This window comes from Diospyros lotus, chromosome 11 (assembly GCF_014633365.1).
Source record: "Diospyros lotus cultivar Yz01 chromosome 11, ASM1463336v1, whole genome shotgun sequence".
NCBI lineage: Eukaryota > Viridiplantae > Streptophyta > Magnoliopsida > Ericales > Ebenaceae > Diospyros > Diospyros lotus.
The window spans coordinates 31,310,396-31,327,669 of NC_068348.1; the positions used below are offsets into that span (position 1 = coordinate 31,310,396).

The 17,274-nt window shown below is 34.8% G+C and overlaps 2 protein-coding genes across 3 annotated transcripts; one reads left to right on the top strand and one right to left on the bottom strand.

The window, feature by feature from the left end:
- Nucleotides 1–5,614: 5,614 nt before the first annotated feature.
- LOC127813366 (two-component response regulator ARR12-like) lies at nucleotides 5,615–13,062 on the top strand. Its single transcript, XM_052354306.1, has 6 exons — nucleotides 5,615–6,031; nucleotides 7,482–7,634; nucleotides 8,042–8,434; nucleotides 9,033–9,109; nucleotides 9,199–10,377; nucleotides 12,794–13,062. The coding sequence occupies exons 1-6, from the start codon at nucleotides 5,902–5,904 to the stop codon at nucleotides 12,863–12,865; spliced, it is 2,004 nt and encodes a 667-aa protein (XP_052210266.1). The 5' UTR covers nucleotides 5,615–5,901; the 3' UTR covers nucleotides 12,866–13,062.
- A 137-nt stretch (nucleotides 13,063–13,199) lies between these two features.
- On the bottom strand, nucleotides 13,200–16,525 carry LOC127813367 (brassinosteroid-related acyltransferase 1). 2 transcript variants are annotated; one of them, XM_052354308.1, is made up of 4 exons: nucleotides 16,023–16,525; nucleotides 14,986–15,157; nucleotides 14,726–14,826; nucleotides 13,200–14,189 (listed from the first exon to the last, which is right to left on the bottom strand). In XM_052354308.1, the coding sequence occupies exons 1-4, from the start codon at nucleotides 16,476–16,478 to the stop codon at nucleotides 13,686–13,688; spliced, it is 1,233 nt and encodes a 410-aa protein (XP_052210268.1). In that variant the 5' UTR covers nucleotides 16,479–16,525; the 3' UTR covers nucleotides 13,200–13,685. The 2 variants fall into 2 exon arrangements, with proteins under 2 accessions (XP_052210268.1, XP_052210267.1); XM_052354307.1 differs by having other exon boundaries at nucleotides 13,203–14,189; nucleotides 14,726–15,157.
- Nucleotides 16,526–17,274: the final 749 nt, after the last annotated feature.

The following is a 17,274-nucleotide window of genomic DNA, read 5'->3' on the forward strand; positions in this document are numbered from 1 at the left end:
CGAATAAATTTGTCGTAAGTTTAACCTCGAAAACCTAACTTTATGGAGACAAAATCAAATCTACAATTTTTTAGTATCTTAAGTTTTCGAATGTGTACTATGAGAGATTACGCTTTATATTGATATTTTTATATTTTATATTATATCAATATAAATATATAAAATATCAAAATAATATGTCAATCAAAATATGAATATTTAAATAACGTTTCGATATCAATTATGACTTCTATTTTAAAACCAACACAACCCTTATATAATTATTATATATGAATAAGCCAAAGCCAAAGCCAAAAAGCTTGAGCTTTTATCATGAATGGATACATGAAACTTGGCATAAAATGACATCAAAACTTGGACATGATTTGAATAGACATCCAAAGACATTTGTGTTGGAGCCAGGACGGCCTCAAGGGGTTGGGGGCACTAACCCATTATTAATTTAGGCCCCCAACCTCTTAATAAAAAATAAAAAATTTATTAATTTTATTTTTAAATAATTATTTTATTTCAATAGCTTTCAGGGCCCTTCTCTATTCTGGGGCCCTAGACACATGCCTCACGAGCCTACCCTTTGAACCAATCCTGATTGGAGCAATTTACACCATAAAATAAAAGAAAATAGAGAAATGTCATTGCGTTATATGATTAGTTCTATTTTTAGGTATCGTTTGTTAAAATGAATAAGATAAGATTGTATTAAAATAAGGTTAAAATATTTTTCAAATCAAGATATAGAATTATCAAGATAAGGTTAGAAAGTGTTTTAAGATTTTTATCAAATTATTTATTAAATTTTTTAGAATGTATCGAAAGACATATTTATTATTTTTTCTTATCTGTAAGATTCAATATATACTCATTTGGAGTGAAGGAGAGATAAATATATTTAAAAAATTCTATATAAAAAGTCACGTGATTTCTCTTTCAAGGATTATCAAATAAATTTAATAAATATAATAAAAAAAATACTTTTATTTGGAATGCATTCCATATCTTACTTTTTTTTCGGCTATATTTTGTTAACAAACACTACCCTTAAGGGATATAACCCTTTATAAATAGATAGATACAATTATTTTAGAAGTTATAATTATTTACAAAGAGATATTTATTTTGGTTAAATCTAGAAACTTGTTTTTGACATTTTAGGGGCATGATTGTTTATAAAAGGACACTGGCTGTTACAAAGTATACCAAGTTATTCTAAATATAATTCTTCAAAAATCATTAACGGTAGATTTTTGTGACTTTAATAACTCTTGAATGTGATTTGAAACAATTATAGTGAGAGCAAACAATACCTCAAAAACAGTAATTCGTCACGATCAAAATCACGTTAAAATTACTTATTTGTGATTGGGTTTTTATAGAAATATTTTTTTAATAAAAATATAAATAATTTTAACAAACATTTTCTCTTTAGATAAATAACCCAAAAAATTAGGGGTGTACATTCGATTATAACCGAACTGAACCGCTAGCTAACTGAACTGAACCAACCCTAAACAAATAACCGAATCGAACCGAACTACTCCACTAACCGAAGTAATCGAAACCGAACTAACCGATTTTAAATTTAAACTAATCGAACCAAAACCTACACAAAAACTAACTATCATACTGCCGAACATATACGAAGAATGAACGGAGTTGAACACAGAATAAGATTAAATGAACATGATAAAGAGAACATAGGAACAAAAAAAAATAGTAGCTCAAGATTATACTAATGGTCGATGAAGAAGCACAAATCTAGAGATGAAACTAACCTCAAGGCTGCAGCGAGGAAGAAGAATAGCAGTTAGCTGCTCGATCCAGAGATGAACGCCGAGTAACAGATTTGGAGTGAGCGTCAGGAACATAGGGTTTTGAGGTGAGGCGGCCTTTCTAACTCTTCATCTCTGAGGGATAGTGGTGGTGACGACGACCGTGGATGGCGATGGGGGTGGCCAGCAGAAAAGAAGAAGGAGATTTCTCTCTTGTAAGGGTGAGGCACGGACTCAAAAGAGTCGAACAACTACCACGAGAGGGTTGTGGACTAGAAGAAGACAATCTTCCCGCTCTGCTCATCGACCCTGATCTGGAGTTTCATCACGTCGTCTCAGGCTGGGGCACCAACGAGGCTGGTGCTGATCGTCGAATCATCCTTCTCGAATGACCCAACGTTGCGGGGGTGGTTGTAGTGGTCCACAACCCTCTCGTGGTCGTGGTAGGGGATGGAGAACTTGAGAAGTTGCGTCAGCAATAAGGCAAGGGATGGAGTCATGAAAAAGGAGAACAAGACAGGAGAAGGCTATCGGGAAGGGAACTCGCCTGAAGCTGCCAGAAGAACTTGCTTGGGGTGTCGCGCCCGCGCGCATGTGTGTGTGTGGGGGAGGGGGGAGGTTACGAAATGTACGGTTCGGTTCGGATACTTCAATTATTTCAAGTAAAAAATCGAACCGAACATTGAAAATCGAATTTTTTAAAAAAATTAACCAAATCAAAATTTTGAAAAAAAAATAACCGAACCGAACCGACCGAACTTGTCGGTTCGGTTCGGTTACTTCGGTTTAACCGAAGTTGTGCTCACCCCTAGCGAAAATGTCAATTTTTTGCTTGAATTTTAGATTTATTCTAAAATTTAAATTTTGTTGGTTCACCACCCAAACCTAATTTTCCAAATATATTAGAATAGTACGTTGTTGTCAAACTTTCATTCTTGAATGGGCTTAATTATAAGATAGAACGGAACTAAGTCAATCTATCAAGATTAAGTATGATCGGGGTTATACTTTCGCTTATGCCAACCAAATTTAATCTTTTCTACTTGAACTCAAACCAAATTAAAAAACAAAAAAATCAGCTAACCACCTTAATTGTTAATGTGTTACATTATTTTGTATATAAAATTATAAAAATTCTATTGACATACCATTGTTGAAATTAAAGATGTCCTTGTATAGGGACCATAGTTTTGGCCTTAAAAGAAACAGAAAGAGCCATGGCCCAGAGACAAAAAGGGTAAGGCGGTAAGGGGGTGTCCTAAAAAGGCTTCAAAAACTGAAAAAGAGCCTCACAGTTGAGAAAAGGTTTTGGAAAACATAACGCTTTTGGGCTGCGCTGCTCAGCCACCGCCCTTCCAGCTCAAGGCACGCTCACGCGTGGCGGCAACTAAAAGCCACAACTCACAAGGCCCTGTTTGGCATCCCCTTTTTTCTTTCTTATAATTTCTCTCTCATGTTGAATAATTGGTGACCATTCCTATTATTCCTAATTATAAGAACCCCATATCACTACTTTGTACGGGTTTATTCGGCCATATCTATTTTTTGTATTTTTGTATTTTTTTTTGTAATTATTTAAATTTTTTGTTGTTTTAATTAGACTTTTAAACTTGTATTTTTTAGTCAATTTAACATATGTGATTTGATATTTTTTTCATCCGATAATTTGAACTTTTCGTTGTTTTAATTGCACTCCTAAATTTGTATTTTTGAGTTAATTTAATTCATGTACTTTAACATGAGCAGAGTGTGATGTGTATTTTATCATCTCACTTTACCCTTTTTTTTTTTTTTACACATGAAGTATAAGGGTTAAATTAATTAAAAAATACAAGTTTAGAGGTGTAATTGAAATAACAAAAAGTTTAGATTGTCGCAAAAAAAAAAAAATTAAAGTACATGAGTTAAATTGATTCAAAAATTATGTTTAAGAATGTAATCGAGACAATAAAAAATTCATATGATCACATTAAAAAAAACATAAAAGTATAAAGATAAAAATATATATTTCATCGATTTATATGGCATGACTTTTTATTTAACTTTTACTATTAACATCTAATAGAAAAACACACAAGGATTTGGTTTCAAAGCTATAAAAGTTGTACCTATTTTTTGGGCTTGAGCAATACTTTTAAAATAGTTTTTGGCATTTGAAGAAGTCAAAAAATCATTAAGGGGGTGGCATAAGATGGAAATTAAACTTAACCTTATAAATCTTTTTGAAAAGTTTGCTTATAATAGGGTTGCATAATGTTTTGCTATGTGAAAATTTGTTTATTAATGAGTTTTCCACTTCTTGAAAAGTCAAAAACTTATTTTAGAGTATTATTAAAAGTTCAAAAAATGATCGAGTTTTTCACTTAATAAGTCATTTATAACTTCGTAACTAAACACATAACGGTTGTTCTTTTCATATTTCAATTTTCAATTTTATGTTTTGAGTATTTATTTTAAAATTATTGAAAATACATTTTTTTTGTTTGTAACGTTTCTCATGTTTTGAAAATTTTTAGCGTATTTATGATGAAAACAGCTAAAATAATTTTTTATTATTTTGAGTTTCTTAACAAATTTTTTCCTTATTTTTGAAAATATATTTTTAAAATATAAAAATAAATTCATTTTCACTATTTTAGAAAATTAAAAATTAAATACAGTCTAAAAACAACAAAGAGAACATGCCCTAAACTTTTCTACGAGTTTCTAATATTGTAAATTAAGTAAAAAACTTACATTAAATAAGCTCTAAATAATTTTATATATATTGTTGCTGGATGTCTTCGTCACAAATGTTGATATTCACGTTAAAACTCTTATAACGCTTTAGGAGATAAGATTGTGATATAAGGCATGCAAGTGAAGTATTTTGAAGATTTTTTTCCGATTTTTGTATATCTTTCTACTTGGTAGTTTAGATCCAATTTTGATTTTTATTCAAGTTTTTTCCTTTTGTAATGCTCAGGGTAGTGCTATCATAAGGTGTAAACGTTTTGATTTTTTTTTAAATAAAATACTCACTTATAGAAAATATATAAAATATGAATATAAAGTGTTATTATAAAAATTATATTTAAATGTCAAAATAGCATTTTCGTATCATTTTAACACAAATATAGAATAAATTCTCTAAAAAAAAATCTCTTAGGTTGCAATTGTTTGACATCGGGTTATTATTATTATTTTTGAGTATGTAATAATTTTGAATTAATTTTAATATTGTTTATAATATTAAAAAATTAAAAAATAATAATTAAAATAAAATATCAAACTTAAAATCTCTAAGATTAGTTTGTATGATCGATTTTAATAAATTACTTTACACTACACTTAATAGTTTGTCTAAATCGAGAAAACTCTTTCGAGAATAACATATTTAGTTCATTTATCTCTTTAATTAGTAGAAGAAATTACTAAACTTTTATTTGATATGGTTTATAGATACAAATATTTTTTATTGTATTTGTTAAATTTATCTAAAAAAAAGTCATGTAATTTTTTATTTAAATTTTTTTAAATAAATTTATCTTGAATCTTATAGATAAAAAAAATAACTCATATGTCATCTAATGCATTCTAAAAAATTTAATAAATAGTATGATAAAAATTTTATATTATTTCTCATCTTTATTTAATTATTTTATATTTTAATTTAAAAAATATTTTAATTTTATCTTAATATAATTTTATTTTATATTATTCCCTTTAACAAACACTACCTATCGATCTCTAAAATGATAGAACGAGATTGGTAACGAGATTAGAACTTGGACGAAGGGGAAAGATAAAAGTAATTAAGTTGATCCAAACAATGCTTAATAGTAAACTCTCTATTTATTCGGTCTATGGTCGTAGATTCCCCGATCCCTTCGGCAGCTCTGTTCAAGCGCGCTCTCTCTCTCTCTCTCTCTCTCTGCATTAATTCTCCAATGGCGAATCAGCCTTTACTTTCTCCATTAGCCTAGTACTGACAAATTCCCTTCTATATATGCTTCTCTCTCTCTCTTCTGAACTTCAAGAGCAGAAAAAGCATTAAAAACAGAGTTCAGCCTTGAAAAGGAAGTCGCAGCAGGGCAGAAGTCCGCTTCACTTTTCGTCTCTCTTCGTTTGGTTTCGAATTGCGACCCGGAAAATGACTGTTGAGCAGAAGTTCGATCAGCCCTCCGATCAATTTCCGGTGGGCATGCGAGTCCTTGCCGTCGACGACGACCCCATTTGCCTCCGGCTGTTAGAGACCCTGCTCCGCAAGTGCCAATACCATGGTTCGGTTTCTTTTCCTCTCTTTTTTTTGAACGAAATGGGTCTCTAGATTGTGGATTTTCTTCATGAAATCTCCAAGTGGATATGTGTAATTGAACTCGGTATCTTATGGCTCGTGAAATATTTATTTCAGATTTTTTGAGTGGGTTCTATAATTTCGAGAGATCGCTTCCCAGTTGCTTGATTTCTTTTTTAGTTGCTTTTCTTGTAACAAAATGGCTCCTTGGATTTCCTGGTGAATTTATGTGATTGTGCTCACTATTTGTCTGTCTAAATGTTTATGTGAGATCTTGGACGTAGGGTATCAATTTATGCGTTTCTCTTGAGATGTTTTTTCCGAGTTCCTTAATTTCTTTTCTAGTTTCTAAGATTCTTCTTAAACAAAATGGGTCTATAGACTTTGACTACCTTGAGAAAGTTTGCTTCTTAATACGGTGTTTCAACTGAACATATGTGATTGGACTGGGTCTCTCTCTATCTCATTAATATCTTTGTGAGATTCTTGAGCGGGCATCATGAATTTGTGCCTTTCGTATTTGCCGTTGTTCTTCATATGGCTTATTTAAAATGAAGTTATAGAAATGTTCTCACTGTTTCTTTCCCTTACACAAATGCATACACAGAAGTTTCCAGCACTTTCGATTTTTGCTTCCTGAACAAGATTGCGGTATCAAATTTGTTGAACGAACTGTATACTACCCATTTGAAGCCCTTGTGCGTCCATCTTTCTATCGATTGACTTAGGTGATTCAATTTTAGGATTTGCATGATTTATTCAATCAATTGCACGTGGTCTAGTATTGTCAGTTATTAGGGTCAGAAAGAAAAGGATACATCAATTTTCATTCAACCAACACATATGCTTTGTGGTTACTGGGTCTCTCTCTATCTCATTAATATCTTTGTGAGATTCTTGAGCGGGCATCATGAATTTGTGCCTTTCGTATTTGCCGTTGTTCTTCATATGGCTTATTTAAAATGAAGTTATAGAAATGTTCTCACTGTTTCTTTCCCTTACACAAATGCATACACAGAAGTTTCCAGCACTTTCGATTTTTGCTTCCTGAACAAGATTGCGGTATCAAATTTGTTGAACGAACTGTATACTACCCATTTGAAGCCCTTGTGCGTCCATCTTTCTATCGATTGACTTAGGTGATTCAATTTTAGGATTTGCATGATTTATTCAATCAATTGCACGTGGTCTAGTATTGTCAGTTATTAGGGTCAGAAAGAAAAGGATACATCAATTTTCATTCAACCAACACATATGCTTTGTGGTTACTGGTTACTGTTTAATTTTGTTCGGATCTGAGCTCGATACATATTTAGTAGGTCTGTGATATTGAATATAGTCTCCGTTAGTTTCCATTTCAATTATTATTTTGCCTTTTGATTCCTTGAAATATTTGGAAAAATGTTGAACCTTATGACTTGGTTATGTATCTGCAGTTACGACAACCAGTCAGGCAATCACTGCACTGAAGTTGTTGCGAGAAAACAAAAACAAGTTCGACTTGGTCATCAGCGATGTTCAAATGCCTGATATGGATGGTTTTAAGCTGCTTGAGCTTGTGGGGCTTGAGATGGACCTACCTGTCATAAGTAAGCAAAAAAGCATTGTACATGAGAATATCTTATTGTATCTTTGGTTTGGTTTCTCAATTCATGGTTTATTAATGGAAGAAGGGCATGTATAGATTGATTTAAGTGCATCCCAATGAATACTAATATACTAAATGGTAGTTCTGCTTTTCTATGAAAATTTTTATATACTAAACTCTCTTTCTTATTTAATTATTTTTTTTTTGTATTTGTCACTTTTTTATTTTTAAAGGATTGGAAAGTTATGACGAATATCGGCATTCCCAATTCCACTGTTTTTATCTTGATGTCATTTTTAAGTTGACTTGGGAACTGAATTTTGAAATATAGGTGTGCTGTTTTGAATATTTGAGGATGTTTTCTGGTTTGACAGCTTTGGTAGCATTGACTTGTCCATGTAATTGTAGTGTTGTCTGGGAATGGTGATACAAAACTCGTCATGAATGGAATCATCCATGGAGCTTGTGATTATTTGCTGAAACCTGTTCGAATGGAGGAGCTAAAGAACATCTGGCAACATGTAGTTAGGAGGAAGAAGTTTGATTCCAGGGATCAGAACAATTCTGACAAGCCTCTTCATGAAAGTGAAGGAGGACAAGCAATTATACCGGCTGGGGATTCTGAACAAAATGTTAAACTGAACAGAAAGAGAAAGGACCAGAATGAAGATGAGGATGAAGATCGTGTCAATAGTGGACCCAATAATGAGGATCCATCAACCCAGAAGAAGCCTCGGGTTGTTTGGACAGTGGACTTGCATCACAAGTTTGTGGCAGCTGTTAATCACTTGGGCATTGACAGTAAGTTTTTCCGCTCCCCCCTGTGATGCATTCTTTTCAATTCCTTTACATGATGCTTGGATTTAAAATAGCCAAGAGTTGAATAGTGAAAGAAATGATATCAATTATATGCATTCTTTTTCCTTTTTGTAACAAAAAAAAAGGTTTTATGCGAAACATGTTATTACTGTTAGTACTACTATGTTTTCTCTTTTTTTAGCCCAATCAAACAAAAGCCAAGAATTTGGTTTCTCATTTCATTCTCCTTTATTTTGTTTTCACTTCATTTCTTCTTTTCCCTTGAAAGATTCAATAAGCTAGTTGAGCATTAGGGAATTTTGTACTATTTCTAGTTTCTTCTTACGCATATATCACCACTACCCTGCACCACTCATAATGAATCATATAAGAATGATCTCTTTTTGTAAATATAAGTGCAAGCTACAAATTATATTGATTTATTCAATTCTATATTCTGGTTAGTTATTATGTTTCTTTGATTAACCCCTGAAGTTTGAAGATTTCTGGTGGTAGTTATTGAAGGAGGTGATGCTGAGTTCTTTACCAATATCACATTTTCATGTTGACCTCTTTCTCATTTTCTCTCCGTCATATGCAGAAGCTGTGCCTAAAAGGATTCTGGATATGATGAATGTGGAGAAGTTGACTAGAGAAAATGTGGCGAGCCATCTCCAGGCACGAATTTTAAATCTTTCAGCAGCAGTTCTGTGTGATCTCAGCTTTTGTTTCTTCTTTCAATTTATTACTATGTTCAATTTGTGCAGAAATACAGGCTTTACCTAAAAAGGATTAGCTGCGTTGCAAGTCAGCAAGCTAATATGGCTGCGGCTTTAAGTGGTTCAGATTCTGCCTATTTGCGGATGACTTCTCTGAATGGATTTGGAAATTTTCATGGTATGGCTAGTTCTGCACAGTTTCAAAATGCTGGTGTCAGGTCATTCTCATCTGGTGGGATGTTGGGCAGATTGAACACTGCTGTTGGTCTGGGCATGCGTGGCCTTTCTCCCTCTGGAATGGTTCAACTGGGTCATGCAGAAAACTTGAGCAGCCCTGTTAGTTCTCCGAGCAATTACCATCCCAGTATACTATCTGGGAATCCAGACGGGAACATACTTCATGGAATGCCATTGTCATTGGAATTTGATCAACTACAACAGAACAAAGCTGTTGATCCCATTGGAGATCTATCTACTGTTGCTAATGACCCAATGATTTTTGCCATTCCAGCCAACTTCTTGGGTAGAAAAGTAAATGGCGGTAGCTTGAGCAACCCTGTCATTGGTGCCCCCTGCAACCAGGTGATGTTACAAGGGCACGCTCAAGAAATTGAAAGAGGAGAAGCAAGCGGAAATCAATCTGTAACAGTGACCTGCTCAAATATGGAATTTCCTTCACATTTACCTGATTTTGGAAGATGTACTGATGGTTGGTCTGCTATTCAGTCTTCTGAGATCCAAACAAATTCTTATACATTGAGTGAATGTTTTAAACATGTTACTCCAAGTTTGAGAAACAATATATCTTCAGTTGTGATGGATGCTGGGAGTAACTCTCATGATATTTCTTCAGCGAGTTCAATATCTGCTGGTTTTCCAGCAGGCCCAGGGTGGGATGACAACAAATTGGGTATATCTCAGAACACAAATCTTATTTGTGGATCAACAAACTCTGTGATTCCTCCTCATGGTGTTTCGGGTGAATTCAGCCAGAAATTGGGCCCTAGGAATGCAGTATGCAATAGAAACGATGACTTCAATGTGATTGCACAGCCAAACCTTGTTAATCCCTTGACCATGCCACATAATGAGTTTGAACCTTCAGGTATGGAGTCAACAGTAAAGTTGAAGCAAGGATACCTTGTAGAGCAAAAAAATTCACAGAATGCTTACACCTATACAACCGTTGGCTCTTTGGAAGATTTAGTGAATGCAATGATGAAACAGGTATGCTTAAAATATTACTTTTTGTTGTAGTTCTTGTATATGTCCTCTTGACTTCTTAATGCATGGAACTTTATTGTGTCTGTCACATCAGTTACATGTACTTTATTATTATTGCCGTTGCAGTTATTATTATTGAAGGAAACATAAGTTATATTACCACTAATTTTATATTTTCTTCTTGTTTGTTCTTTTCTGATTTCTTGATTGTCCTTTTCTTTTTCTTTGCTCTCCAAATCCATTGTAGCACAAGATAAGAGGCAGCAAACCATCTCAAAGAATAGTTTCGCTAAGTTTCTCCTCCTCCTCACCCTTCTTTTTTGTGAGAATTCTTGAAATCCTGTGTTCTATCTTTCCAGGATTTGTAATATCTTAAAATGTTTTTCCACAATTCTCAATCATTTGTCAATAGCATCTTTCCAGCCACAGACTAATATTTAGGTGCTATGTTACATATATTAAAATATAATATAAGCTAGCAAATGCTAATATAGTTAGTAAGTTTATACCTCAATGGTTAATCTTTGTAAACATCCTCGTCTAATGTGAAAAAACAGAAGCTTGTGATATTGATGATGTTACTGATATTTGTTGGAAGAAAATGTGTCATTAAGTATGGCTCAAGACTCTTAGTTTTTTCATCCAACAATTTTGACCAATTATGGTCAGATTTCTACTGACGGGTTTTAAGGATATATGTAATTTCTGATTCTGAAACTTACCACACATCACTTTGTGACAAAACTTTGGGTTTGTCAAGTATGGAGGGTATGGATTATTGACTATTTTCCTTATACAGTGAGCTTGGTCACACATCTCAAAAATACAAAATACAAGTTCGATGTATATGCACATTCCCTTGCTCAATTAATTTGGCTAGTGCATATTCCTCTGCTGATGCATTTTTGCTTGCATCTTGAAGGAATGACATCCCTTTCAGGCATTTAAAAGTAAAACTTGCTTTGATTTTTAGATCACTAATTTATAGTAAATATGTACAAATAGGTATTTGTACTCAATTAGTTTGGCGAGTATTGCTGGGAATGTAGAATGCTCAAATTTTGCTTATAGGAAAAAAAAGAATGTTCATTTGGTGACTTTAGACATAATTTATACCTTTGTACAAATATAGATTGGACCTTCTGCAACTTGGTCCTTGTAGTTTGGCAATTCTATTGAGGTTATGGGGCTGAAAGGTTTGGAGGAACAACTAATCCTATAATACTTTCTTATTTTTTTTATCTGACAATCTTCAAAAAGGTAAGAATATGAAGTTGCATTCACATGATGGGCTCAGGTCTCAATAATCATTTTGGGCTAATAATGGTCTTGTTGATATTCTACTCACTGTTATCGTCTTCAATTTCTGTAGTCATTCATGATTTGCAGTGTTGTGTATATGATCCTACCAATAGACAAATTGCAGAGTTTGATCATTATTGAGCAATCCCCCAATTTTTTAAGGTTCTGTTTTTGACTTCGATTTTTAACAAAAAGATAGCATTGAACACATGCATTTCCATCATGGAGATATTTGAGGCAACAGTTGCTCAACTTTCATGCTTCTTATCTAACAGAACAATGAAGAGGATGTCTTGATTCAAAAGTAACCACTTGCTTTTCTTTGAATTAGAAAATTATCCCCATCATTCTCCATTCGTCTACCAAACACCAATATTGCAAGTACAGGCATGTCTCCTCGAGATCTGCAATCAAGTCTCAACATAACTACTTTGGGCCTGGTAGGTTTAGTTAATTGTTTTGGTGCTGCAAAGATAGACCACATTATATGTTCAAAGGAACAGGTACTGTCAGCACACTTAGCTACTAGCGTTGCTTGTTTGTGGAGCACATATTTTTGTATTTGATCTCTTGGCTTTTCCATCTCGTTCCTCTGCAGAAATAGTTCCCTTGCCCTCCCTGCCTACGTGTGTAGAAGTTTAAAAGAACATGGCCTTGTTTTTTTCTTGGAGATAGCTTCCCCTGTGCTTAGTCGATCCAATTCCCCTTTCTCTCTATAATCTGCTTCCTCTTTTCTTGTTTTCTTATTTCTTGTATTTGATCCAAGCAGGAGAAAAGAATGTCACTCTTATTTGATCAGTATCTATGTTTATCCTTCATGATTTATTCTCTTTACCATCAAACTTTAATGGACATTTTTCAATTAGCTCTCTTGTTTTGCAACATATTGTGCTACTATGATCACGAGGACGATGATGCTTATTATTATTAGTAGTATTAATCACTTTATTAGTTGTGATGTTTTCTTAGCAGCAGAGCAAGTTAGTTCTGATTCTCCAAACAAAAACAACCATGATCTCATTTTCATAATCATTCCCCATAATTCCTCCTTAAACAGGGAATTTCTTGTCATTCTCTTCGAACATTCAATAACAGAAGTCTAATATATTCGATGCAGGAACAAGACAACTTGATCACAAGCAAAGGAGACTTTGGATTTGAAACTCACTCAGTCGGGACTTGCACCTGAAGTTAGATGTCAGCTTTCGGCTCATAAGCCCAGAAGGATCAGCAGCAAAGCAGTCATGGTTCGATGAGAGATTGTGCCGCCAAGTAATTGATTTGTAGTCCATTTATGTATGTAGCCTTTGTGGACTTAGTCAGAGTCTTGCACTGCTACACTACTTGCCAACGTTGCCTCATCAATAATATGTGCCTTGTGTTATTTATCTGTTCTTATTTGTGCTGATTAGCTTGCCGCTAATCTCGCTTAATTAAGTAATTGCATCGTTGTTTAAGGGCCAGACCAAGCATTATGGAACTAAACTAATGATGTTGCTCGTTTAGACAGACCCCTCTTTTTCTGTTGGGAAGTAGTTAAATTACAACAGCTTGTCTGGGCAGTGGAAGGCTCTCTCCATAAAGAATGGAGAGATGCTGTTCCATTTGCTGATTAATAATCACAAGAAACAGAATGTAGTTTGTTTATTGTTCTAATTACCATCTTATATATGTCATTACCTGAAAACCAGCTTCTGAACCATATATATAACAACATTCCCATAAACCAACCTATGGATCTGCCTAGAAGAGGGGCCTATCATGTCACAACCTGAATGTGGGGCCCTGATTGTCAGTGTCACTACTCCTAATACGACTGTGAACCCCACTACGATGTAGTACACAAGTATCATAAACTAAGGGATTATATAGCCAATGGAACAATGCGCTAACCATCATCTTATATTATTATTGGAAAACGTTATTGGAAAACGAGGGCAATCTGGAGGATGGGAGGGTCTAAAAGGATGAGGGTCGTTTGACAGAGCCTTCAGTTGTAACTGTGAATTTTATTGGAGGTCCTTGAGGAAGTAATGTGAGAAAGCAGGTTTCATTGTCGGAAGTAAGCCGATTCTGAGGTCAATGGCCTTCGACTTTGGTTCAGTAGGATTGAGCATCAAGTAAGCAACCTGTGGGATTGGAGGGGCCAGCGGGGAAGCATAGGCTGCTTCTTCACCAAGGAAATCGACCCTGTGGAATGGCAGCCTGGTCCAGTCTGAAACAATGGTTAGCTCCATTAATGGCGGAAGAGCGGCTTGTGGACCTTCCAGTGCCTTGATATACGCGTTGACGTAGCCGGCGGTGACAGAGCTCTTGGCTTCTCTTATCTTCTCGACTATGCTTTCATGGCTTTGTTCTTCTAGTTCTCCAGCTGAGGAAGCAACTGAAGCCAGCACATAGGCGTTGCCGGTGAAGCCCTTAGGCAATGGCGGATCCATCTTGTTCCTTGTGTCGACTGCGAATTGCAGGCACACCATTCTCTCTTTGCCTACTCCCAGTGCCTTGGTCCTCGCCTGAAGACATTGTATAAGTATTGACAACAACAATACATGAATTAGATAGGACAATATATATATGCTTAAAAGACTGTCTTTTATTAATGCACGAGACTTCCTACTTTATGAGTGTCGGGATTATATTTGACCTATGACATTAATTGATCACAGAAGAATAACTTTACAATCTACCAAGCCTCACCCTCATAACAACGTACATTCTTGAAGATTTTTTTTTTATTTTATATTTTTCCTTCAAACCTTGATCTTCTAAAAAGAAAAACACTGTAAACATATATATTCGATGGTGGTAACAATGCTTTACAGTTTACAGTTACATCTTGACTAGATTTCTTGAATGAAAATAAGAATTTTGCACATGTTCAAAAAGTTTCAGTATAAACTTGAAAGATATTATAAATTTTCAAAAAGAAAAAAAGTCTCTTTGACTCCATTTTTATCAATGCAATTTATGAACCAAAATCAAATTTGAAATTCCTATATATATATATATATAGAGAGAGAGAGAGAGAGAGAGAGAGGGAGGGAATTACCTTCCAGAGGTGAGCTGCAACCACCTCAAAGGATGAACAAGAAAAGCTTCCTCTTTTCTCTCCAAAGACTTTCCTCTTCAGCTTTTCTATCATTGCACCACCTAGATGGAAAGTTGTAAAGACATGGCTTTCAATATGATTATTCTGGTTGTGGGCTGCCTCTTTTATCAATTGATACAGATGATCTATGGCCGCAACCCTCGTCACAAGATTGAAGTTCTGTCTCATATAACTAGTCTCAGTTAGGGTTCTATGTTTACCAAGCAATAGTCCCCTTTCATGCACTGGTTCATACAGCTCAACAGCTTGGCTCCCTTTCATCTTAGCTTGAGAAGCCCATGCATGTAAGAAATCATATGCTGCTGCTCCATCAAACAAGGAATGGCTCGTGCCGATACCCAACGAGTAGCCTCCACAGCGAAATCTTGTAACCTATATGCATTCATGAGAGAAGAAAAAGAAAGAGTCTCTATTTGGCTCAAATGGGAACTCACTTTAAAGTCCTCAATAACAACATATCAACCCTTGATTCTATTACTTATGTAGGCCGATACCCATCAAATAGCCTCCAAAGCCAAATCTTGTAATCTATGTGCTATTTATGAGAAAAGAAAGAAAAAAAGAAAGAAGTCTATTTGGCTCAAATGGGAACCCATTCCAAAGTTCTAAATAGCAACATATATTTTTCATCCCTTAATTCTATTACATAGGGTTGACGACATGAATTAATTTTCATTCGTTGGTCATTTTTAGCCATAATCTTAAAAGAATTTTATAATTCATATAATCATTCCTAAAACACAGTGAATTTGCATGGAAACACAAACATCTTTATATGCATGAAAACACAGGTTTTATAAGGACATATTTCATGAATTTGCATGTGCACTACAATAAGACAATAAGATTTATGTTAGCTAGAAACATGGGAAGTAGGAGCTAGCTAGACTGATAAGACCAAAGGCATGACAAATAACTAATGAGCGATTCATATATGTTCTCACAAACAATCAAAATTCAATTTCTTGATCTGTTCCTTCAATTATATATGTCTGTCTAGCTCTCACTAATGAACCCTACAAGATCCTTCAGTTTTTGACAATTCTAAGGGATATATATATCCTAATGCATAAGCTATTGAAAATAATTAATTGAGCTGCCCTAATAACAATCCAATTGAATTCTTCTACTTTCATGGTAATTGAGGAGAAACAAGAAATGGTATTTTATTTCTTTGTATTTGTCCCAATCTAGATCTGTTCCTTGCAAATAATACAAAGAGAAGAAGATCGATCACCTGAGCAACAACCAGAGGCATATCCGAGATATTCCCATTAACGGCAGGCTTGAAAACCAACTCCTCATAGAACTCACTGTACTGTGAGAGATCTCCAAGCTCTGAGATTGTAACTTGGGTTACTGCTTCAACTAAAACTGCCCCATCATTGTTGCAGGACAGGTTGAGCTTTCCATCGCCCGAATTCACTCTCAGCCTGCCTGCAGCCGGGTACCAAACCGACAAGGCCTCTTCTAGACCAGTTTTCAGACGACTGAAAACCATATCAGTGGACAAATTTTGGTGGGTAGGGGATGGTTTGTAGAAGAAAACCAAGTACATGATAGTTGGACACTGCCTATCTAAATTCGAGAGCTCGAGAAGCTTCTGAGGGTGCAAGGTTTTGGGGTGGACAGAAACTGTCTTGGTTATGGAAACCCTAGAAGAGGCTTGATGATCATGGTGAGCTGCAGCCATGGATGTTGCTTCTGGCCTGGTGTTTGTGGTCTTGTGAGAGGAGAAAGAGAAGAGACTGTGATATATATAAAGAGAGAAGAGGTAGCTTATTAGAATGCTAGCTAGGAGCCAACCTAGCTAGCTATATATGTCTCTTTGTGCAATAGTTTAAGATGTTTGTGACATTGGAATGATTTGTAATGTCTCATCTTTTAATTACTAAATGCTTTGCATGGTACTGTTTCTAGGTAAAGAATAATTTCTAGGTTAACATTGGCCACTATAGGGTTCAATGGCTAGGAAAATACAAGGAAACCACTGGAAAGGTTTTGCTAGCAACCTTCCAGCGGTTCCCTCAACTGCGTGGAGGATAGGCATCAAATCACGAGAAAAAAGTTTTTTTTGACTATTAGCTATGATGCTTGAGAGGCCGTTCGATCACAAATAACCTTTAATCTGATTCTATTTTATATTTTTTAAAATTCATGATATGCCTGCTCTACAACATAAGGTGAATGAATAAGTTCATTGCAAATCTAAACCTGAAGGTCTAACTCCTTGGATAGACACTAGTAATTGTGCAATTTTGCACGGAGACAAATTCGAATTTACAATCTCGTGGTATCTCAAACTCTCGAATACGTGCGGTGGACCATCTGCTACTTCAAGGGATTGGCCAATTCTTAATATGTGCTTACAAATATGTCCAAAAATCTAATCCTATTGTTTTACTTAAAATCACTTTGTTGTTTTGTGATGGAAGGATAATTTATGTTAAAAATTTGATTTGTTGAGAGCAAGTCTTGATAGCATGGTA

Bases quoted from the DNA above. Each gene is read 5' to 3' on its own strand.
- LOC127813367 (XM_052354307.1), bottom strand. From the start codon at position 16,478: ATGGCTGCAGCTCACCATGATCATCAAGCCTCTTCTAGGGTTTCCATA. The intron at 15,158-16,022 runs GTGATCGATCTT...GAATGCATATAG, and splicing joins TGCCTCTGGTTGTTGCTCAG to GTTACAAGATTTCGCTGTGG. The intron at 14,190-14,725 runs GTAATTCCCTCC...CAATGTCTTCAG, and splicing joins TTGCAGCTCACCTCTGGAAG to GCGAGGACCAAGGCACTGGG.
- LOC127813366 (XM_052354306.1), top strand. From the start codon at position 5,902: ATGACTGTTGAGCAGAAGTTCGATCAGCCCTCCGATCAATTTCCGGTG. The intron at 6,032-7,481 runs GTTCGGTTTCTT...ATGTATCTGCAG, and splicing joins CCGCAAGTGCCAATACCATG to TTACGACAACCAGTCAGGCA. The intron at 8,435-9,032 runs GTAAGTTTTTCC...CGTCATATGCAG, and splicing joins TAATCACTTGGGCATTGACA to AAGCTGTGCCTAAAAGGATT.